General features: G+C 37.6%; 1 protein-coding gene across 3 annotated transcripts; it reads right to left on the minus strand.

Moving 5' to 3' along the window:
- Positions 1 to 942: 942 nt before the first annotated feature.
- Positions 943 to 23,752, minus strand: LOC123648002 (survival motor neuron protein). 3 transcript variants are annotated; one of them, XM_045565685.1, is made up of 10 exons: positions 23,640 to 23,745; positions 18,957 to 19,028; positions 17,158 to 17,277; positions 15,701 to 15,901; positions 15,401 to 15,553; positions 13,903 to 13,995; positions 12,923 to 13,033; positions 10,517 to 10,567; positions 4,026 to 4,051; positions 943 to 1,268 (listed from the first exon to the last, which is right to left on the minus strand). In XM_045565685.1, exons 1-8 carry the CDS (start codon positions 23,718 to 23,720, stop codon positions 10,520 to 10,522), a joined length of 879 nt encoding a protein of 292 aa, XP_045421641.1. In that variant the 5' UTR covers positions 23,721 to 23,745; the 3' UTR covers positions 943 to 1,268; positions 4,026 to 4,051; positions 10,517 to 10,519. The 3 variants fall into 3 exon arrangements, with proteins under 3 accessions (XP_045421641.1, XP_045421639.1, XP_045421640.1); XM_045565683.1 differs by lacking the exons at positions 943 to 1,268; positions 4,026 to 4,051 and adding an exon at positions 9,525 to 10,088 and having other exon boundaries at positions 23,640 to 23,746; XM_045565684.1 differs by lacking the exons at positions 943 to 1,268; positions 4,026 to 4,051 and having other exon boundaries at positions 9,525 to 10,567; positions 23,640 to 23,752.
- Between the last annotated feature and the right edge of the window lie 1,332 nt (positions 23,753 to 25,084).

The following is a 25,084-nucleotide window of genomic DNA, read 5'->3' on the forward strand; positions in this document are numbered from 1 at the left end:
AAGATGGTACTGTAACTAGGATAATTGAAACAATTTTTTACTTTAAAATCTCAATGATAGCTAAGGCTTTCTTTGGGAGAAAGAAAGATGATAAGTGGGAAAAGATTTAGAACCACTGGTGCCAGGCTGATTGCCGAGGCATCACTGTTTGAATTTGGTCAAGCACTAGAACTCTTGACAGGAGGCTTTCCTCTGCCCCAGCTTTCCAAGAGTGCAAGGGAGAGGATGGATGCTCCATTTCTAATTTCATCCATTGGCAGAGCCAAATACTAATTTCTTCCTAAGAAATATAGTCTCACAAGGAGATTTGATCCTACTTTTTAACATGCTAAGTTGGCTCCTGGATGCAGAGGATATTGCATTGCTTAATATCATGAAAGAAAGGTATCCTCAATCTAAACACTTAACTATTTTCTGGAAATGGGTGCTGCCATTTTCCCCAATCATTCAGAAATAAAAGATTCAGCTAAAAACTGCTGAATCAAGAAATTTTGGTCAACAATTCTAAATGGACTAGGGAGAGCCCTAGGTACATGGACAACAATCTTTAGACTCACCTGAAACAATAATCAAATGGAGATGGTAGATGGAACTGTGAAAGGCCTTGATGTAGAGACAATGGGTGGGGCAACTGAGTTAGGCAGTGTGTATGATTCGGATACAGAGGAAGTCAGAAGAGAAAGAGGGAGAAGTAGAAAAACAGACAGACAGACAGACAAGGGAAAGTACAGAGAGGAGAATGACATGACTTCTAAGAAACATAACATGGCTTTGGTTCCTGACTGGATAGACCCAGTCCTTGCCTTTGTTTCCTAACCTTGGATTATCAGTAAGGCTGTTTATAATTTTTTCTGTCTTTACCCAGATAAGCCTGAGCAGTTTATTTCTACATCTTTAGACAGACTGAACCCTATCCTATGTATTCCAAGGAAAAAATTCAACTTTTAAGGTTTCAAAAAATTTTTTCCTTTATTTTAAAGGCATTAATAAAAAACTTAACATACTAAGAAAGTTACAATATACAAATGTGCTCAATTGCAATTTTGACAGACTGACTTTTCTGTACCATATGTCACCTTGAGTTTCTTTTAACCACCCATATTTCCATTGTTCAGTTACTTAAACTGATTATTCCCTAAAAACCCTTTACTGGTTATTTAAGCATGGAACACATGCAATAAGGGAAGAAGTACAGATGATTGTGCCACCCAGTCAAGTGTCCAACAAGGAAACATCAAAATACCATTCTCCTTGGGAGAAAACTGCACCTGAATTTGAAAGGAAAAAAGTCTAAATTATAAAATATAAAAACCTATTTTCTTATAAAATCATAAAGAAAGAACAGAGAAAATATTAGCAATATACTGATTGTGGTAAATACACTACAACACAAATATAAAAACATGTAATATTTTTGTATAGAGCACAAAGAACATAAAAATGCTAATATAAAGACTTATGCTAATTCCAAAAAAATTTTTAAGAAGTACTGGTATTTGGTCTGTCCTACTAGGATTTAAAACATATTATAAAACGATTATCAAAATCATGTTAAAAAATTTTAAACACATTAGTGATTACAACAGTACAAATAACATTCTCCAACTACAATATAATAACATTAGAAGTTAAACCTAACTACCTAGAAATTAAAGCATTAAACATTTCTAGAGTTGAAAACAAAACTCAAAAACTTGGAATTTCTAGAAAACAATAAGAATTCTACATAAGACAACCTCCAGAATATAACATTACTCAGAAGAAAATTTATGGTCCTAAAATATTCATTTTAATAAACAATAAGAAGAAATTTTAAAAAAATTATTAGGAAAGCAGAAACATGAAAATTAACACCCAATAGACCATCAAGGTCTATTGAACCCAATTTTAGTTTCTAAGTTTTTTTTTTTTGAACAGTTCTAACTATTTGTAAGGATTCATTACATTGTTTCTTAGAGGTCTGCCAAGGAACAAAGAGAAAAAATTTACTTATTAAAAAAAACAAACAGGCCGGCGCGGTGGCTCACGCCTGTAATCCTAGCACTCTGGGAGGCCGAGGCAGGTGGATCGCTCAAGGTCAGGAGTTCGAGACCAGCCTGAGCAAGAGCGAGACCCCGTCTCTACTAAAAATAGAAAGAAATTATCTGGCCAACTAAAAATATATACAGAAAAAAATTAGCCGGGCATGATGGCTCATGCCTGTAGTCCCAGCTACTCGGGAGACTGAGACAGTAGGATCGCTTGAGCCCAGGAGTTTGAGGTTGCTGTGAGCTAGGCTGATGTCATGGCACTCACTCTAGCCCGGGCAACAGAGCAAGACTCTGTCTCAAAAAAAAAAAAACAAAAAAAAAAAAAACACCACCTATTGCGATTACAGTGTGACTCTACTGAACCCTTTTATAAACCTAAAAGATAGCATTTTAATGATTTTATTACCCCTTATCTTGAAACATTTTGTTATTCATCATCCCAGGATTCATTTTATTATAACTCATTGTGATAGCCAGCCTCCAAAATTTCTCCCCAATGATCTCTGCCTCTGGATATTCACACCCTTGTGTCTTCCCCTCCAATTGACTGTGGGCTGCACTTAGAAACTTGTATCTAAAGAATAGAAAAAGGTGGAAGTAACGGTGTGTGATTCAGAGACTAAGTTATAAAGGTAAGTGTGGCCTTGCTCTCACTTTCTTGAGTTACTTATTCTGGGGGAAGCCAGTTTAGATTCTCAGGTTGCCTACAGGGAGCCTCAAGTGGCAAGGAACTGAGGCCCCTGCCAACAACCACGTGAGTGAGCTTGGATCTTCCAGACCCAGTAGAGTCTTGAGATGACTGCAGCCTCATAAGAAACACCCAGAACCATCCAGCTAAGCTGCTCCAGGATTCCTGACCCACAGAAACTATGAGGTAAAAGTGTTTGCTGCTTTAAGTTGCTAAATTTTAGGGTAATTTGTTAGGCATCAATAGATAATACACTCTCCTATTATCTCCAACTATGCTTTAAGGAAAGGCTAAAATAATAAGAACATGGAAGGATGGAATCACCTAAAAGGATGATGAGGTAAATCATCATTGTTTACATGATCCTTCAGTTTTCTTATTCTATTGCCTAGTATTACATGATCTTTCAAAAAGTTTTAATGGAAGTCTGGAGACACAATCCTTGTAGTCTTTTTTTTTTTTTTAAAAAAAAAAAAAAAACACCTTTCCTTGAAAACAGTTGAGAATTCAGATCTTTTCATTTTCTCTCCATCACAGCAAAGAGAAGAAAATTGACAGAAAAAGTTATTTCGTAATTATTAAACCAATTAGAAGATGAATATAAAGAAAGACATAGATACCAACATTGACTCCAGTGGCTGGAAAACTATGACCTAAAATATTTACTGCCTAACTCCTTGTTAATCCCTGCTCTAGACTAAAAATGGTGGTGAAATAAATTGTCATATGAAAACTATGAGTCTTCAGGTGAGATACACTACTTAGATAAATTCTCCCAAATTCAAGAACTGATATATTTCTAAGGACAAAAAAGGAAATATGGTGGTCTCATCTGGTTAGTAATTTAACAGAAAGGACTACATTATATAATATTTTATGATAAAAATCTGAAACACTCCATTTTGCTAAAAGAACAGGTAAAAATATTCCTTCATCTTGTACATATATGCACCAGAATTTACTTGAAATAGTTTTAAGTGGACAAAAGAGGAAGACAGATGTGTATGCAAAGTAACTGAAAGGTAAAAGACCACGTTGGTGAGAATGTAAACTAACACAACCTCTACTGAGAGCAATCTGGCAAAAAATTATTAAAATTATAAGTGCATATCCTCTTCAACCTAGTAGTTCTAATTCTACATATTTAATCCTAAATATACTGACTGTATATTAAATAGCAAAAACAAACTCTCACCCATAAAATATCAATTAAATAAGTATGGTGCACATCTCTGTATAAAAGAACGAGACAGCTTAAATATTGTATAGAATGCTCCCCAAGATATAGTGAGGAAAAAAGCACTTACCTATTAAAGAACACTGTATGAATTACCTATAAAAATAAAAAGTTCAAAAAGTTTAAAGGGGTAATGATAATACATCATAACTAGACTTATTTTAGTACATGCTATTTTTTTTTGTTTGCAATACATGTACACAGGACAAAAATTTTAAAACCACAAAAGGGGGTGTATTTTAGTTCCTCTTCAGAGGTAACTTGAGTATTGCCCTGAGATGATAATGTACATACATACGTATATATACATATAGATTTACACAAATGGCAGGTAGCATAATATACATAGTTCTGGATTTTACTTTATTCATTTAAATGTTTATCTTCCTATCAGATCACTATACATATAACAAAGCAACAATGTTGTTTTTTAAAAAACAAATAGATAGGTACAGTGGCACACACTTGTATTCCCAACTACTCAAGTAGCTGTGGTGGGAGGAGTGCCTGAGGCCACAAATTCAAGGCTCTACTGCTCTATGATTACACCTATGAATAGCTGCTGCACTCAACAGCCTGGGCAACAGTGAGATCCCATCTCCAAAAAGTTAAAATAATAAAAATGAATAAATAACAAAAAAGAATTAAAAGAGTAAATTGAATAATGGACAAAAATAGATTCAAACTATTTTAGAACTTTTATTTTATAAATAACAACAACAGAAAAGAAATAATTCTTTTTTTTTTTTTTTTTTTTGAGACAGAGTGTTGCTCTGTTGTCTCAAACTCCTGGGCTTAAGCAATCCTTCTGCCTCAGCCTCCCGAGTAGCTGGGACTATAGGCATGCGCCACCATGCCCGGCTAATTTTTTTTTTCTATATATATAATTTTAGCTGTCTAGATCATTTCTATTTTTAGTAGAGACGGGGTCTCACTCTTGCTCAGAGCTGGTCTCGAACTCCTGACCTCAAGTGATCCTCCCACCTCGGCCTCCCAGAGTGCTAGGATTACAGGCGTAAGCCACTATGCCTGGCCAAGAAATAATAATTCTTAAACAAAATCTAACAAGGGGGCTGGGCACAGTGGCAAATGCCTGTAATCCTAGCACTTTGGGAGGCTGAGGAGGGAGGATCACTTGAGGCCAGGAGTTTGAGACCAGCCTGGCCAACATAGCAAGATCCCATCTCTACCAAAAGAAAAAAAAATTAGCCAGGCGTGGTGGCGCATGCCTGTAGTCCTAGCTACTCGGGAGGCTGAGGCAGTAGGATTGCTTGAGCCCAGGAGTTTGAAGTTGCTGTGAGCTAAGCTGACTCCACGGCACTCTAGCCCAGGCAACAGAGTGAGACTCTGTCTCAAAAAAAGAAAAAAAAATACATTTTGTTTTAACCATCAGATTAATTTTTCAGAAAACATGCAACAACTAAAAATTAATTGTTCCAAAATGGGAAAGGTGATGCAATGTATTGTGCTATCCAGCCAAGTATTCATGGAGAAAATGCTGAAACATTTGTTAAAACCAACTAGTCTTTAAAAAAAGGGGGAATAACTGGTAGTGGACTTGTTTTCCTGCCATAGACTATAAAACTGTGCACAATATATGTTACAACACTTTTCAGACACTGGGCAACAGATGGTACACGGCTGAGATCCTCAAGAAAGGGAAACCCATAAGGTAAACTTTGCATTCACCCTTTCTGGCTGGATATGATTTCCAAACTGCAGACTGGAAGGGGGATACTTCCTGAGATTACTGGTCTCCCTGAGTGGAAGAAACAGAGATTGGAGTTCAGGCCTTGGAAGAAGGCAGCTCCAAAGAGGCAGGGTCTAGAGAGGAGGGATTTGAAGAGAAGAAGCTTCAGAAATTTGTATAGGATTTCCACATAGGTCTTTGTCCAAATCCTAAATTGCACTTATGTAAGACAAGACTCCACAGGGCCTGGCAAAAGCAGTTACTGAGGAGCTGACAGCTGGAGAGTGCAGAGGTTGTACAGAATTCTACCATTTACTACGTGGCCCAAGACAAGTCATTTTACCTGTGAGTCTGCTTTCTCATCTGTAAAATGGGGATATTATCTAAATGGATTGGTGTTATAAAGATTAAACAAAATAACTATGCCTCGTATACAATAATCACTAAGTCTAGCTAATATTATTATTAGTACTTATAATGGGAAGAAAAATTTCATGTGGCAGTTCCTGGTTTCCTTTACAATAAAAAGCTAAATCAAGGCCGGGCGCGGTGGCTCACGCCTGTAATTCTAGCCCTCTGGGAGGCCGAGGCAGGTGGATCGCTCGAGGTCAGGAGTTCGAGACCAGCCTGAGCAAGAGTAAGACCCCGTCTCTACTAAAAATAGAAATAAACTATCTGGACAACTAAAAATATATATAGAAAAAATTAGCCGGGCATGGTGGCACATGCCTGTAGTCCCAGCTACTCGGGAGGCTGAGGCAGTAGGATCGCTTAAGCCCAGGAGTTTGAGGTTGCTGTGAGCGAGGCTGATGCCACGGCACTCACTCTAGCCTGGGCAACAAAGTGACACTCTGTCTCAAAAAAAAAAAAAAAAAAAAAAAAAAGCTAAATCTACTAACACATAGTTAACAGTCTATTAAAACCAAGATTTTATAATATGGGGTTTTATTTATTATTAACCAGAAGTCCTTAATAATTAATGGTTCACACAAAGGCTCATTAATGCTCAGGTATACTGCTTCACATTTGCCTTCCTCTACCTAGTAACCGAGAACTGGTTTTACTTAAAGTGAATATAGGTTAACCATAAATTACATGCCACTTTCACATATAAAGGTCAATTTATGTGTCACAACAACTAGTTATCAAAGAATCAGAACTTCAAAGCTCAGAAACTAGTTTTTCCAAAAGCTTCTCCAACCATATTGCTATCTTCAAAATATGCTACATATATCATCCCAAGACAGTAGCTGAACTCATAAGTAACTATACCTAAAAAATGATGCTATGCAAAAGAATATGGTCTAATTCTATTATAAGAAGTTCTAAAATAGGTAAAAGTAATCTGCCCATAGAAGTTAGAACAGTGGTTGCCAGGGTGGGCAAATGCGGTGAATGGCGAGAGAGGGACACAAAGGGACTTCCTGGTTGAGGGAAACGTTCTCTATGTTGATTGAGGTGTAACAAGTATTTGTCAATACTGACCAAACTTTGCAATTTAAATCTGTGCATTTTATTGTATATAAATTATACCTCAAAAAAGCTATTAAAAAAAAGAAGTCCTATGCACAAATGTTTAATTCTCTTGAAAGGCCATGATTCGTACATAAAAACACCCAAGTACTTAGTGAGATAACTAAATATCAAATGCCTTCTACTGATCGCTGTATGTAAAACATGGATGTAATGCGAAATCAGGAGCTGCCCTTCTTCACTTTCAGAATTTGATTTCTGAACTGAATCCATTGTTTTTGCAATCACCAAGAGCTTTAAACTCCATTAAGACTTAAGTTCAGCCTGAGCAAGAGCGAGACCTTGTCTCTACTAAAAATAGAAAGAAATTATATGGACAGCTAAAACTATATATAGAAAAAATTAGCTGGGCATGGTGGTGCATGCCTGTAGTTCCAGCTCCTCGGGAGGCTGAGGCAGGAGGATTGCTTAAGCCCAGGAGTTTGAGGGTGCTGTGAGCTAAGCTGACGCCACAGCACTCTAGCCTGGGCAACGGAGTGAGACTCTGTCTTAAAAAAAAAAAAAAAAAAGGATTAAGTTCATGAAAGTTAAAAATTAAAAGACATTAGCCCTGTAGTTTACTTCTGTTAATGGCAACCCTGCAGAAAAGCTAAACTTATATCTCAGACAGAGCAATCTCTGGTTGATCCCTTACTGAAGGCTCTTTTCAAATATAGCACCTTATGTTTTTCTGTCTTCTGCATGTAGGTACTGCTGTGGCTGTGGAACAGACCATGGAATTTCCCATCTGGGATCCCTTATAACCACAGCGACAATTACTGTAGTGATGGCCAGAGAACCACCTCTGTTTTGACCTTATTGCTAGGAATAGTGTGGTGGCTTTACATTTCCTGTCTGTACCTAAGGGGGAAGCAGCTTCATTATTCAATATTTAAGGTAAATAATGTCTAAAAATAACCCTAAGTCAAACACCATTATGATTAACTCAACATTTAAAACCATTTAACCTAATGCAGCGTTTGTTAAAAGTCTTTTTCAAAACTAGCAAGAAATAAAACTAATGCTTAAATCCCTTCATTATAAATGAAAGACGGATCTGAAAACAACTCTGAAATTTCTTTCCATTTACCATTTTCTCTCTTCTTTGACAGTCCCTCCACCCTATGCTCTAAGTTTATCCTCAGCTTCAAAAAACTGCCAGATACTGTAGAAACAGTGAAGAACAAGATGTAGTACCTTTCCTCTAATGACAGAGGAAAGACAGATATATAAACAATAAAGATAATATAATGTAAAAAGCTATGTAATAGAAATAAGCAGAGAGTGTATTCAAGGAGGGGAAATTACATGAATAGGGGGTGGTGGATAAGAAGGTTGGGTGGCATTAGGAATAATGATGTGACATCTGAGCTACCTTATGCCTCTAAACACACATCCCCTAACGCTTCTGGCTTTGAGCATTCTCTGCCTGGAACAGACTAACTCATTCCATCCTCTGCCTCATTTTTCTATTTATCCTTTTAGACTTGGCTGAATATGCCAGGTAAATACCTTCAACTGAATGAAGATGACTAATCAGGCCGGGCATGGTAGCTCACGCCTGTAATCCTAGAACTCTGGGAGGCCAAGGCGGGTGGATCGCTCGAGGTCAGGAGTTCGAGATCAGCCTGAGCAAGAGCGAGACCCCATCTCTACTAAAAATAGAAAGAAATGACCTGGACAGCTAAAAATCTATATAGAAAAAAATTAGCCGGGCATGGTGGCACATGCCTGTAGTCCCAGCTACTCGGGAGGCTGAGGCAGGATTGCTTAAAGCCCAGGAGTTTGAGGTTGCTGTGAGCTAGGCTGACGCTACGGCACTCTAGCCCGGGGAACAGAGCGAGACTCTATCTCAAAAAAAAAAAAAAAAAAAAAAAGATGACTAACCAAAGAATGAAATATGAGTAGTTACACTTTGTGATAATTTATATAATTTAGAAAATACCCCTCCCAGGACTACAACTCCCATTCTGCAAACAGAAAAGAAAATGTGATTTTTAAAAATTTGCTTTTCAAGGAAACATCTACCAAGAATTATAACGTTCATAATCTTGTATCAAAGTCATAATCCAGAAATTTTTCCTGAAAATATAACAGAATAAAATTAATACATATACAAAGGCATTTACTATAATGTTATCCAGAATGGCAAAAACTACTCCACAAAAGGTACAGTGACATACATTAGGCGAATACTGACAGAAAAAGTATGTAAAGACATAAAAAATGTGACATTAAGTGGGGACACACACACACAAACACACACACACAAAATGCTATGATGGCATTCATATCAAAATATAGATGAATATGGGTGAAAAATATAAAGTAATGAGCAAAAAAGGAATACAATGACAGACACATAGCTAATTTTAAAAACAATTAAATATTTTTATTATATACTTTTAAACATACAGGAAATAAAAAAAAATAGTACAATGAACATCCATATACACACCAGTTAGTCACTGACATTTTGCCATTTATGCTTCACACACATACATTTTGCTAAACCATTTTAAAATATTTTAGAGACACTCTAACAGTTCATTCCAAAAATATTTCAGTATGCAAATTAAAACATTCTTCTATAAACTACAATGCCCTTCTCACAGCCCATACAATTAGCAATAATTATCTAATATTTAAAATCTAGTCATATTCAAATTTTCTCAATCATCCCCACCCCAAGTCAAATGGTTTTACAAACCAGGGTCCAATCAAAGATTCCACACTGCATTTGGTTATTATGTCTCTTAAGTAACTTTTAATCTAGAATAGTTAACTATTCCACCTTGCTTTTTCTTTTCCAACACTGATATTTTGAAGAAATGAGGCCAGTTATCTTCTACGGCATTCCACATTCTGGACCTGTGTGATCGTTTCTTTAGTGGTGTCATTTAACTTGTTGCTCTATCCCCAGTTTATTTCCTGCAAATGGGAAATTAGATCTAAAGGCTTGACTAAATTCTAGTTAAGCTTTTTTGATGAGAATGCTTCATAGGTAATACAGTGTACTTCAATACAGCATCACAAATAAAAAAAAATGCCTGGTTATCTGACTACCAGTGATGCAAAAGGTAATCAGATCCTACGGATCTTTTTATTGTAAAAGTATGTTTTTTCCATAAAACCAACCAGCAAGAATTTGGTGAGATGACACTTCGACACCAGGAGAATTTTAGGGGGGATGCAGATCTCAATCTTGTATCTAATCTTTGGCATCAAAATGTCTTTAATGTTGTTTTACATTAACTTTTCAACTATGTAACATTTCAAAATTTTAAAATGTTACATAGTTGTTTTCCACAAAATTTATACAAAAATAAGATTAACTTTCATAATGATGGCAGACTTACTCCTTAATTGGAATGTGAGCACCTTCCTTCTTTTTGATTTTGTCTGAAACCCTATAAGGAAAATAAAGGAGAGGAAGTTAAAAGAATAACATACATATTATAAACAAATGTTGATAAACATTTCCTTTCACATAAGACATTTTACTAACTTTATTTAACAAAATATGTTCAAAATATAAGTTTACAGCCTTCCAGTATGCTTTTAAAATGATCCCCAAATCAACAGTTATTAGGGTGCAATTAAGAAGTTTTTCTTAGGCTGGGCGTGGTGGCTCACACCTGTAATCCTAGCACTCTGGGAGGCCGAGGCGAGTGGATCATTTGAGCTCAGGAGTTCAAGACCAGCCTGAGCAAAAGTGAGACCCCGTTTCTACTAAAAAATAGAAAGAAATTATCTGGACAACTAAAAATATATATAGAAAAAATTAGCCAGGCATGGTGGCGCATGCCTGTAGTCCCAGCGACTCGGGAGGCTGAGGCAGAAGGATCACTTGAGCCCAGGAGTTTGAGGTTGCTGTGAGCTAGGCTGATGCCACGGCACTCTAGCCAGGGTAAAAAGAGCAAAACTCTGTCTCAAAAAAAAAAAAGTTTTTCTTCCTTTACTAAGTCCAGTGATGTTCCTAAGCCCACTTATACCTTATTTTCATCAAATAAAATATATGACATAAAATTACTTGTGTCATACTCATTCATTAAAATAAAACCACTAAAGACCAGGAGCTGGCTGGGTGCGGTGGCTCATGTCTGTAACCCTAACACTTTGGGTGGCTGAGGCAGGAGGACTGCTTGAGGATGTATAGAAATAAGGAGGTTCCTAAACTATTGGTGGGAATGTAAAATGGTATAGCCACTTTGGAAAACAGTTTGACAGTTTCTCAAAAAGCTAAACAGATTTTACCATAACAGCCAATAATTACACTCCTAGGTATATACCCAAGAGAACTGAAAACATGTCCATAACAAAATTTTGCACAGAAGTGTTTGTAACAGCATTATTCATGAAAGCCCCAAAGAGGAAACAACCTAAATGCCCATCTGAATAAACAAAATGTAGTATATCCATATGATGAAATATCACTCAGCAATTAAAGATATAAAGTGCTGATATGTGGTTCAACATGAATGTACCCTGAGAAACTTATGCTAAGTAAAAGAATCCAGGCACAAATGGCCACATAGTGTATGATTCCATTTATATGAAATATCCAGAACAGGCAAATCCATATAAAGTAAATTAGGGGTTGTCAGGGGCTGGGAGGAGAGGGTCTAAGGGAGTGATTGCTAATGGGTATGGGTTTTCTTTGTGGGTAATGAAAATGTTCTGGAATCAGATAGTGGTGGTGGCTGTACAATATGGTGAATATAATAAAAGCCACCAACTGCACACTTTAAAAGTGTTAATTATAAAGCATGTGAATTATATCTCAAATTTTTAAAAAGAGAAATGATGTTGTCTTGAATGAAGTAGTAGCAGAAGAGAGAAAGCTAAGTACACTGATTCAGTATCAATATGGAAAAAGCCAACAAGACTTTCTTATAGACTGGATATAGCAAGTGAGGGAAAGAGAGGAATCAAGGCTAACTCTGCTTAAACAACTTGTGCTGCTAGTACACATGATATTGCTAACTGAGATGTAAGAGGCTATGGGAATATGGGTGCACGGAGTGACACCAAGAGTTTTGTTCTGGGTGCATTTGGTTTGAGATGTCATTAAAGTGGGAAATTCATCATATATACAAATATACCACAGTTACACAACAGCTGAAGAGATTTTAATTATTAATGGGGGCATGCACAGATGATACACTTAAAAAATTACACCTTAAAGTCAGTTGTTTCTTTTCTTCTATATTAATTAACTAAAATTTCAAGTGCCTATAATATCACATCATAATTTCAGCATGGCACAATGGCTTCCTTTTAAAAATAATTTTAAAATTTTGCACTAAAATATAATAGAACATGTCTATAGTAGACTAAAGTATAAAACGACAAGTTTGAAGCCTCAGTCACCGAGGTCTAATTTGGTACATATTACCTCAGACATTTTTCTATGCACAGAAAGAATTTCATCTTTCTTTTGCAAAAGATTATCCCTTTGTCCATCCCCTACAATTCATTTTATTTCACTTCAAAGCAGAAAACTGCTAAGATTAAAAATAATTTAGAAAGAATATTATTTACATTAAAAAATGTACAACCAAATAATCTAATTTCCTTTATCTACTTGGGGCACAAAAAAAATTTAATAACAGCATGAAAGATTTTTAAAAATGAACTACAATTACACTTAGGGATAATGCAAGAGTAATTTAAGCCTTAGATAGTTGTATTTTTTAAACTTATATACAAAGTCACATAATCACAAAGAAATTGTCAGGAAAATATGCTGAGTGATTACTCACCATATAATAGCCAGTATGATAGCCACTCATGTACCAAGAGATTAACATACTTCCCAAAGCATCGGTATCATCAAGAGAACCTGGACATATGGGAGGTGGTGGGGGAATTATCTGAAAATGGAAAAAATTATGTTGCATCCAACAAGTAACAATGTGGGGGCAGGGGTAGGTAGGGGAGCTAAGGAAAAAAAAAAAAAGAAAAAAAAAACACCCCCCCCCCCAAAAAAAAGTGAATTCTGGAGATTCACTATTACATACAGAATGCTAGATATCAATTATATCTTTTCTTATATCCCATGTCATCTCATATTTAAATTTTTTAAAAAATCTGACATCTGGAGAAAGCCAATCAATAACAAGACCAATAAAATTCAACAAGGATTAAAAGACAATAGGTGACTTAAAATATTTATACATTTTTATTTAATTAGACTACATTACTGTTCCATTATGAAGGTATGAATGAAAGATCAAGTATACTTTCATGTTTTCTCCCAACACACACACACATGGAGCATTCATTTCAAGGGCTATATTAATAAAGGTCTTGGGTAGAACATCTGCCTTAACCCCACCCCAATATACATAGTCTGCCAAAAAGTGTCTTTGTATCTGTTGTTAATGCCTAAAAATATACCATGAGAAATCCACTTTACATGATCAGAAGCTGACATCCAAGTATATATGGCAGGGCAAAACATTAATAAATTCTTTAGAATGAGAATTACCTCCCTATAGATACATGGCAATTTCTGCCAAGAAAGAATCAGGCAATATAGAGCTTAGAGTTGGGGCTATAAGAGTACTGTGTCCGAGTAATAAAAGGGCGTTAAAAACAAAAAACCCAGAGATTAAATTCAAATTTTTACTCATTAGAATCTGGCCCTAGGGATGGTCTAAATTGACATTGTACAATTCCCTATATTCTGCTAAATCCTATATATGAAAGCAAAGTTTAATCTGAATTCTTTTGTACTTACTGGTGGTCCAGAAGGAAGTGGCGGCAGCCAGCATGACAGGAAGTGGGGAGGTGGTGGTGGTGGTGGCGGCGGGCCATTGAATTTTAAACCTGGCTATAAAGAATATTTCAAAGGAAAATTAATTTACCGATATCCATATGAAAGGAAGAAAAAGGATTCAATACCAAAAAGGTAAAAACAATTACCCAGAATATGTGTATTATACATATCAAAAAGATTAAATGGAATTCCATGTACCAAATCCTGAAGTCAAATGATGACCTCTAGATTTTTCTTATTTTCTCTCATAGACATTATGGAAGTAAAACAAAAGTAAGGAAGATTTGTGATTACTTAATGAATCAGAGACAGCGTATTCAGCAAGACATTTTAATCACAGAAGACTATATTCCCAATTTCATTAACTAAATCGTGTAATTTTTTAATGGAAGCCCTTTTAGCTAACTTAATTATACATTTCGAAAACTAGCAGACCTCTCACCTAATAAAAATCAGCTCCCTGAGACCAATGAAGCAGGATATACATTAACTAAGAGGTTTAATCATTTTAGAGTTAAGAAACTTTACACAATAAGCCTCAATAAGAAAGTGATCACAGAAAATCTTAAGAAAAACTTCTGATGAGTCATGCTTGATTTTTAAAAATTACTGCCTAAATACCATACTCTTCAGGGAAATCACTGCTTTACACAAAAGAACTAAAAAGGGACATACCCTTGTGTACCATGACATAACTTAATGTATGATAAAAATCTATTCTAAGTTGATTTGTTACTTATAACCGAAAGAACCATAAATGAAAACAACGCTTATATTTTAACTCTACAAAACAATCTAGGAGATCCTCAGGATTCTGTCTGTATTAGATAGATATAAATACTGTATTCTTTCTTTTTTCTTTTCTTTTTTTTACATATTTTATATAGGTGACACGGGGAACTACAGCATATCATAATACTTTCTGGCCAGATGTGGTGGCTCATGCCTGTAATCCTAACACTTTGGGAGGCCAAGACAGGACAGCTTGAGGCTAGGAGTTCAAAACCAGCCTGGGCAATAGTGAGACCCTGCCTCTACAAAAAATAAAAAAATTAGCCAGGTGTGGCAGCATGCTGCTGCAGTCAAAGTTACTAGGGAGGCTGAGGCAGGAGGATCACTTGAGCCCAGGAGTTGGAGGACGCAGTGACCTATGATGATGCCCCTGCACCCCAGCCCGGGCAAAAGTGAAACCCTGTCTCAAAAAACTAACTTATTTAACTTCACTAAATTATTACTCTAATACCCAATACTCCACAAAAGTAATTGGCTAAGTCTTTCACTATAAATCATTTTGCACTGTTATCTTATTTCCTTGTCAAAGAATTCTCAAGAGTATATTTGTAACACCTAAAAAGAACTACAAACGTTTCATGGGAAAGCTACAAACCACTTAATGGAGGGGTTAAAAGTCCCAATATAAACTATTTCCTGGGAAACCTTTTCTGAGTAGGAGGTTTACCTTTCCTAATCCCAGGCCTGACCCAGGCATGGGGGGAGGTGGAGGGAGAAAAGAGTTCCATGGAGTAGCTTTTGCCTTGATGTTATTTGGCTTATTTCCAGGAGACCTGGAACTCTCACTTTCATCTGTTGAAACTTGACTTTCATTTTCATTCTTTAAAAAGAAAAAATGTAAATATTTTTGTTAAAAAGTATCATTAAGAAAAATGTAATGCCTCAGTGAATCAAACTGACAACTAGGTATACTGCTTAGTTTCTCATCTAGTCTGCTTCCAGGAATTGAATCTTTTTATATCCTTACCTCTTGAGCATTCTGTTCTATGTTATTAGCTACTTCAGAGGTTGGGGAAAGAAGATCAGACAGATTTTGCTCCTCTCTATTTCCATATCCGGTGTAAACCACAATGCAGGTTTCTCTCTTATAATCAACTGAAGCAATGGTAGCTGGGTAAATGCAACCATCTTCTGACCAAATCGCAGAACATTTGTCACCAACTTTCCACTACAAAAGAAATCAAAGATACAAACATGTACACAAATTTCTTTTAAAGGGGCAAACTATAATCTTGTATGGAGAAGGGGTGGAGAGTGGAGGGTTGAGGGAACAGTTAACTGATTTAGAAGGCTACATGATACAGTGAAAAAGGCTTGGGGCCCAAAATGCATACATCTGAATTCCAAGTCTCCCATTTATATAATCATAGACAAATTTCTTAATCTCTTTGAGTCTTATTTTCCCTGTTAAATGACTACAATAAAAATCTACCTCCCATATCTGTTGTGAAGAATAAGAAGGAGGCAAAGTGCATAAAGTGTCCAGCCCTCTGGTCTGGCACGGAGCAAGTGTTCATTAACTGTTAGCTCTCTTACCCCTTGGTATGGATGACACTAAAGTTGACTTCTAAAGACATCAAAATGCTTAACTTCCAGGTCTCCTGTTTTTAACTAGCAGAAGTGATTCTACCTAGACTTTTGGGTTCCCTGGAATGAATAGTTTTAGGGTTTTTGAAGAAAAGGAAAAAAAAAAGACACCCATCTTTCAACTTAAGAAGTAAAACACTAAATTTGATTGGCTTTTAAAAAAAAGAAAAAAAAAAAAGTAGTAAAACACAGTCAATTCAATTTAAGGCCCTCAAGGTATTCCTCCCAAACAGCACCACCTTCTTCCCCAACCCACAAAGTAAACACTGTCCTGATGTTGGCATTCATCTTTCCCATCTAATTCCTTTTACATGCATGATCTCAAACAATAGAAAGTTTAATAGTTGTTTTAGAAGTTTTATGTCCTTTTAAAACCAAGGGACACCAAAAAAAAAAAAAACCACTTTATGATTACACATCAATAGAAAATACTCTACTAATCACTGAAGTTAAAGATAGTTTACACTATTTAATAAGGACAGTAACAAGTAATCCTTTGAAGTTAAATCTCCATATTCTAAAATACCCTGTTTCAGGGCTGGGTGCTATCGCTCAACGCCTATAATCCTAGCACTTCAGGAGGCCGAGGAGGGAGGATTGCTTGAGGCCAGGAGTTTGAGACCAGTGAGCAACACAGTGAGACTCTTTCTCTACAAAAAATACAAAATTTAGCCAAGCGTAGTGGTGCACGCCTGTAGTTCCAGCTACTTAGGAGGCTGAGGCAGGAGATCACTTGAGTGCAGGAGTCTGAGGTTGCAGCAAGCTATGATTGTGCCACTGTAATATAGTCCAGGCAACAGAGAGAGACTTTGTCTCAAAAAAATAAAATAAAATAACCTGTTTCAAGGGTGTTGCGGTATTCTTTTTTTGGCTTTTATTCTTCTTAGCAGGTTTTCTTTTAGGTGTGCATTTTGGTTTATCTGAAGTTTCACAAATGTCACCATTCTTTAGAGCATGCTATGAAAACAAGAATAGAAATGTACATGTTACAGAGTGATACATTAAAAAAAGTTACAAGGTAACTCAGTTAACATTATAAGCTGGTGTTAAGGCCCCATCGCCTCAGAAAATCTCTACTTCCTCTTTTCACCATCCCACACACTACAGAAACTGCTCTTGAAGTCATTATACATCTGATTATCAGCTCTGAAGATCCTTTTAATTAAGTCTTCTTGCTTTCAACCTCTCTGTAACATTAGATCCTGTTAATCACCTCTTTATTCTGGTACTTACGACATAGCAATGTAGGGCCCCAGTGTTTTTATTACTTCTCTGGATTAAGTCTTTTTTTTTTTTTCCGTAGAGATAGTGTCTCACTGTTACCCAGGCTGGTCACAAACTCCTGGCCTCAAGTGATCCTCCCGCCTCAGCCTCTTAAAGTCCTAGGATTACAGGAATGAACCACTGTGCTCAGCCTCAGGTCAAGTCTTAAATTTAGGCATTCCCAACAAGAACTAGCCATCCTTCTTCAGCTGCCTAAGGCCATCTATTCTTATTAGTTCAATTACAACAGTCTGCAATCAGCCTTCCAAAGCTATTATCCAGCTCTGACTTTTCTCCTTGGTTCAGCCCAACATTTCCAATTACCAATTGCACAGGCTCACACATACCTGAAACTCAACAAGACTAAAACTAAACTATCTCTTTCCCAAATCATGTCTTTCCCTCCCTTATTCAGACTATTTCTCCCTGCAATATCACCAACTCTATCCCACACTGAGCCCCATTTCAATCTGTATTTTACAGAACTCTCTTGGTAACTCTTTCTTAGTCCACTTCTAGTTTCAGTGTATACTGAAAAGCATATGAAAATATCTAGAATTTAGCTGCAAAGATAAAATAGAGGCCTGATCCTTACCTCATGTTGCAAGTGTCAGTATGAAAAGGAAGTGGACTCCACATACTTCGTGCTCTTTATGCTCTGAGTGTATGCTGTGTGTGCTCAACCTAGCCTGGACTAAGGCTGACTCAACATACAGGGTCAGATGAATACAGTATTGATGACTCTGTATACTTGGTGCTCAATAAGACCTCAGATAGGGGGGAAGGTGATGATGCCAGACAACTGTATAAATGTCTTGTTTGGGCCACAGAACCAGACTACACTGGAAATATACAGTTCTAAAAGAACTGTATATTCCTACCATGAAGAACACTTGACTCAATATCCAATTTATAGGATTTGGGAGGACTGAATTAATTTACTATATGTACAGCACTAAGAACAGTACTTAGAATATTGTCAATACTCTACAAGTATTAATTGCTGCACTACTGGTATTTGTCTTTATCACTATTATTTCACTAAAAGCTTATTGTTTAAAATTATAATTCAGATTGTCCTTTTCCTACCAATCTGAATTAGAGGACTTCTACAGTTTGATACAATATAAAAATATTAAACGGAATAAATGCTTAAAAGTTTGTTTATATTTATTGCCTCTTCAAAAGGGATGACATAGATAGGCTATCAACTTTTAAAGGAAGATATGTGATGTAATTAACCATATTAGCATTTAGCTTCAAAATGAAAACTGAGTAACATGTACTTTAACACTTAAGTATGTTAGCAATTAATTTTCTTCCAAATGAATAACATGGGAAAATAAGAGAAAGAATAAGTAAATATTTCATACCTTAAATGAAGCCACAGCTTTATCATAAGCTTTTATCAATGCTGTATCATCCCAAATGTCAGAATCATCACTCTGGAGAGGGCAAGGAATAAAAACAATGTTCAGATAGGTTTCATCAAAAACATCATATGTTAGTTTGAGACCAGCTTGAGCAAGACCTTCACCTCTACTAAAAATAGAGAAATTAGCCAGGCATTGTGGCATTGCCTATAGTCCCAGCTACTTGGGAGGCTGAGGCAGGAGGATCATTTGAGTCTGGGAGTTTGAGGTTGCAGTGAGCTGTGATGATGCCACCGCATTCTATCTGGGACGACGGAGCAAGACTCCGTTGTCTCAGGAAAAAAACCAAAAAAACCCCATATGTTAGGTAGTGCCATGAGCCGTCTTAACCCAGATATAACCAAATTACACTGAATTTAAAATATTTAGGTACTACAAACCCTAAATAAAGTTACAGGAAGCCTATCCACCTAGAGGTTATATGACTTTACCCTCAAAACTGGACAAATGTAAATGTTCTAAGAGGTATGTCATAAAGTGAATGCCTCCACAATTTAATTCCTGTCCATCAACTATGAGTAGATTTGTTCAAGGCTAGCTACATTTCAACTAAGATAAGGTTTAGTTTGGCAGGGTGGGAAAACATCCGGCCATCAACTTGACTTTATCTAGACTATGGTAATGCCATTCTAACCACAGACACTGTGGTCCAAAGAATATTTTTTCTCTTGACATTATAATGTGTGTAGATTGTAAGGATACAAACTGTTAAAAATGATTAATCAATTAATTTTCATTTTAAATGGGAGTGATATTGAGTAATCTGAAAAAGAGCTAAAAATCATTATTTCTATTTTTCTATAAATTTAATTTAAAAAGAAATATTTTTGAACACCCACTATCTACTAAGCACTGTGCAAATCATTAAGAGGTATATGAAAATATGCTACCTGCTCTCAAGAGATATCTAACTAGGGATTTCAGACATATTGTCACACAAAAGAAAAAAATTATAAAACACTAAAATGTGAAATACAAACATGTTTTAATTAAAAAGATTAAAAAAAATTTTTAAAGAAATTAACGTATACTGAATGATCATATGGAAGAAACAGGCCTAGGAAATAAAAATCAACAGGATTTGAACAGGTAGAGAAAAAAATATAAAGTACTCTGGGGAAAAGCATGAGCCCAAGGAAAAAAAAAAGCACGGAAGCAAAAATAAACACATTGACTACAAGATTTCACTTATATGAGGTATCTAAAGTAGTGTAATTCACAGAAATAGAAAGAATGTGCCAGGCATGGTGGCTCACGCCTGTAATTCTAGCACTCTGGGAGGCTGAGGCAGGAGGATCGCTTGAAGTCAGGAGTTTGAGACCAGCTTGAGACCAGACTGAGTAACAGCAAGACACCATCTCTACTAAAAATAGAAAAAAATCAGCTGGGCATGGTGGTTTGCACCTGTAATTCCAGCTACTAGGGAGGCTGAGGCAAGAGGATTGCTTGAGCCCAGGAGTCTGAGGTAGCTATGAGCTAGACTGATGCCACGGTACTTTAGCCCAGGCAACAGAGCAAGACTTGTCTCAAAAATAATAACAATAATAAAAAAGAAAGAATAGTGATTACCAGGGGAAATGGGGAGTTGTTTAATGGGTAGAGTTTCAGTTTGCAAGACAAAAAAGTTCTGGAAATCTGCTGCACAACAATATGAACATGCTACTGAACTATATACTTAAAAATGGCTAGGATGATACATTTGGTTATGTGATTTTCTTTAATTAAAAATTAAAAATAAAACACATTGTATTTCAGGGATCAGTGAGACAAGTCCAACTAGAATCAAATTCTTACTATAGAGCAATTGGAGATAGTCTGGATACATCATGTGGGTGATGAGAAGACAGGTTATAAAACACCCTCAGCCAGAATCTTGAATTTAGTATAGTAGTAGTAAATCAATGAATTCCACAAAAGTTTGCCATAAAATTCATTTAGTTGTAACACTACTGTTTGTCATTCTCTTCTTAATCTCCATTATATATAGAGAAGTATGTTCCAATGTAAAATTTTCAATCTCTCTATATGATAAAAAGTCTTACAATCAGTAAGTTGTTTTGCAGATAAAGTAATCACAAAGAGGTTAAGTGACTTGTTAAAGGTTACACCGCTACTTGCAAGGGGAGCTGTTCCTTGGCTATTTGGCAAAAGGAAGGAGAGTAAACACTAGAAATTAAGCATCCTGAAGAAATAAGGAAATCACAAAATCAGAAGACATTAATTCTCCTGCAACTGCAAATGTCACTACTGATATAGGAAACTGTACTCCACCATATCAACAGAAGAGGGCACTCTTACACTGAGATACCTAGACATACAGCAACCCAAACTCTTCATATCTCAACTGTTATTGCCAGACTGGGAAATGAGACCCAGCACTTTTGGAGACCAAGGTGGGAGGATCACTTGAGACCAGGTGTTCCAGACCAGCCTGGGCAACCCTCTCCTACAACAAATAGCCAGGTGTGGTGGCACATGACTGTAGTCCTAACTACTCTGGAGGCTGAGGTGGAAGATCATTTATTTGAGCCAGGAGTTTAAGGTTATAGTGAGCTATGATGGCGCCATTGCATTCCAGCCTGGGTGACAGAGGGAGACCCTGTCTTTAAAGAAAAAAGAAAAACTAAAGTTTTAAAAAATCCACGTAGATGATCCTTCTAATAACCTGTATTTGTAGGTCTTTAAACTCCTCTTTACCAACAGTCTTGTACATCTCCCAATCTCAGCCACTCACTTCTATGGTTTTTATAACCAATTACTACAACCTCTCCGTAAATACAGTTTAAAGGATCCTACTCTGTAATCAGCCACCACCTTTTAGGCTCTGCAAGTTATTTTTTCTAGTAGTTTGATGATGACAATCATTCCACTTCACTGGGACTGAAAAAATGTTGATCCTCCCACTTTTTTTCTTTTTTTTGAGACAGAGTCTCACTCTGTTGCCTGGGCTAGAGTGCAGTGGCATCAGCCTAGCTCACAGCAACCTCAAACTCCTGGGCTCAAGCAATCCTACTACCTCAGCCTCCCGAGTAGCTGGGACTACAGGCATGCACCATCATGCCTGGCTAATTTTATATATACATATATAAATATATATATTATTTTTAGTTGTCCAACTAATTTCTTTCTATTTTTTAAGTAGAGACAGGGTCTCACTCTTGCTCAGGCTGGTCTCCAACTCCTGACCTGGAGGGATCCTCCCGCCTCGGCCTCCCAGAGTGCTAGGATTACAGGCGTGAGCCACGCCTGGCCCATCCTCCCACTTTTTAAACTGTCCCTCAGGTCTTAATGTACTTAATTCCTTTCTAACAAGCTTAAATTCCATGGTCAGTCATTAAGATAATTCATTTGTGCCTCTCCCCCTCACTTCTTCACATCCACCTGGTAAAACTACAACCCTATTACTTTCAACTCTCCGTTAACTACGTGCATGCCCCCCCCCATCTTGCTGTCTGGTCCCCTTAAACCCATGACCACAAATCTCAAGCAGGCCTTTCATGCTGCCTATCAACAGTTCCACTAAATTTCCCTAGTTCAACACTAAACGCACTTTCCTAGAGGACTACTCCCTACCTTCTCTCTCCTCAAACCTCCAACACCTTCCCCTCTATGCTAGCTCCTAGCTGATGACCTTGCTTCCTTCACTAACAGTAACAATCAGAATCTTCACAACCTCCTGCCATCGAATCTGCCCATTCACACATATCTGTACCCACCTCACTACACGAACTTCCAGTGTTTCTAACAAAGGCCAAACCCATCTTCTTACCCACTATAAAACGTTGCTCCTGTAATTCTCTTCTTTTCTGCATCATCAGTTTCCCCACCCTTACTGAATCTTCCCCATCAGCCCACAAACATGCTGAAACGTCGCTCTCATCATAAAACAAAAAACAAAAAAAACTAAAAACAAACAAAAAACACAACTAAAAACTCTCTTTACCTCACTTCCCCCTCCATCTATTGCCCAATTTTTTTACCTTCTACTTATGTTAGCAATAAAACTCCTTGAATACTTGCTTACAAATGTTGCCTTGAATTTCTCCCACTCTCGAACCTACTTCAATCAGCTTTCATCCCCACGATGCCATCTTTTGATATTCCCCTTATAAACCCGCTCTATTTCAATCTTCCCTATTCCCCATCCTAATACATCTTAGTAAAAAGCAATTTCATCTTTTCAACTGTTCAGGACAACGAGTTATCCTTAACCTTCCTCTCTCAAACCTCCATAATCAACTCCATATGCAAGACCTGTTGCCTCTGATTTCAAAATACATTCGGAATCCAAATACTTTAACTCCTACTAACACCTTGATTTAAGTTTGGGTAATTTCAAGGTTCCCAACCGATTTCCTTATTTCCCCCTGGTTCTGCCCAAAGTCAGAGAAGGGTGGACAAACTAAGGTATCGTCAAGTTGCGGTAAGGCCTCGGGCCGAAGCCATCAGGGCGTCCAAGTTGCGCGAGGAAGGAGCCTAGGTATAGGAATCGCAGGAAGAGGAGGGGGAAAAGATGTAGAAAAACCGGGACCACGACTCTACGGTGAACAGACGGCTCAAGTCCCGCACTGCGGCTGGAGAAGGAGTGCGGGGGCCGGGAGGAGGGTGCTGCGAAAGTCTCACCTGGCCTGTACCACGCCGGAACAGCACCGAGTCCTCCTCCGGGACGACGCCGCCGCCGCCGCCGCCGCCGGCCATTGCCATGGCGAGCCCAGTGGGAACTGCGCGGCGTGGGCCTCTTGTCTCCGCTTAGTGACGACTTCCGCCACCTGGGGCTTCTGGGAGCGGAAGAGTACAGGGGCCCGGAGGGCGGCCTGGAGGAACTCCGTAGGCTTTCTGTAAATGGTTACTTCCCTCACAACTTGGTCGCCTTTTCTTTTTAATATATTTTTTAATTCTTTTTTCCCCCATAATCCAAGCAGGGACACACCCGGGTTTTTCTTTTCTCTGCCTCAGTCTTCTGATTTCACTGTGTTGCGTTTTCGTGGAGTGATTCTACCAGGGTGTTTTTTTTTTTTTTTGAGATAGAGTCTCACTCTGCTGCCCGGGCTAGAGTGAGTGCCGTGGCGTCAGCCTAGCTCACAGCAACCTCAGACTCCTGGGCTCAAGCGATCCTACTGCCTCAGCCTCCTGAGTAGCTGGGACTACAGGCATGTACCACCATGCCCGGCTAATTTTTTCTATATATATATGTTTTTAGCTGTCCGTATAATTTCTTTTCTGTTTTTAGTAGAGACGGGTTCTCGCTCTTGCTCAGGTTGGTCTCGAACTCCTGACCTCGAGCGATCCACCTGCCTCGGCCTCCCAGAGTGCTAGGATTACAGGCGTGAGCCACCGCGCCCGGCCTCTAGTACATTTTTGAACATAAAAAAATGGGATAAAACGTCGTATAATGTTTAAGGCTCTGCATTCCGCCCCCTCCCCAATGTATGTCTTTCCATGTTTGTCTTTCCATAAATCAAGCAGGTGTTAAGTTCCTGGTAGGACCTTACTATTTACTTGTCCAGTTTTCTTTATTTAGTATCGAGGGTTCCCAAATGGTTTCCATGTACATACTATAATTTTTTTTTTTTTTAAAGTTCACCAAAGGAAGTCTGAGGGCTTCCCCGTAAATATTTTTGGCTTGTATTCAGTATGAAAGAAATTTAGGCCGGGCGGGTGGCTCACGCCCATAATCCTAGCACTCTAGGAGGCTGAGGCCAGAACATCCCTTGAGCTCAGGAGTTCCAGACCATCCTGAGCAAAAGTGAGACCCCGTCTCTACAAAAAGTAGAAAACAGCCAGGCCTAGTGGTGCTTGCCTGTAGTCCCAGCTACCCAGGAGGCTGAGGCAGGAGGATGGCTCCAGCTCAGGAGTTTGAGGTTGTGGTTAGCTACGATGACACCACTGCACTCCAGCTGGGCAACAAAGCCAGACTCCGTCTCAAATTTAAAAAATAAAAATAAATAAATAAATATATACCTAAATTACAAAATAAAAGAAATCTATGTGGAGGAAAGGGAAAAGATGTTGGTCAAGGGTACAAAAACGGTAATTACATTGAGGTACTAGATATTATTTACCTGGAA

Source organism: Lemur catta, chromosome 12 (genome assembly GCF_020740605.2).
Source record: "Lemur catta isolate mLemCat1 chromosome 12, mLemCat1.pri, whole genome shotgun sequence".
Classification (NCBI taxonomy): Eukaryota; Metazoa; Chordata; class Mammalia; order Primates; family Lemuridae; genus Lemur; species Lemur catta.

What these genes read in the sequence shown, in the direction of transcription:
- LOC123648002 (XM_045565685.1), bottom strand. Translation starts at nt 23,720, where the DNA reads ATGGCAATGGCCGGCGGCGGCGGCGGCGGCGGCGTCGTCCCGGAGGAG. An exon ending in CCGCAACACCCTTGAAACAG is followed by an intron (nt 15,902 to 17,157) that starts GTTATTTTATTT and finishes TTTCTTTTGTAG; the next exon opens with TGGAAAGTTGGTGACAAATG. An exon ending in CACTTCCTTCTGGACCACCA is followed by an intron (nt 13,034 to 13,902) that starts GTAAGTACAAAA and finishes TTCCATTTTCAG; the next exon opens with ATAATTCCCCCACCACCTCC.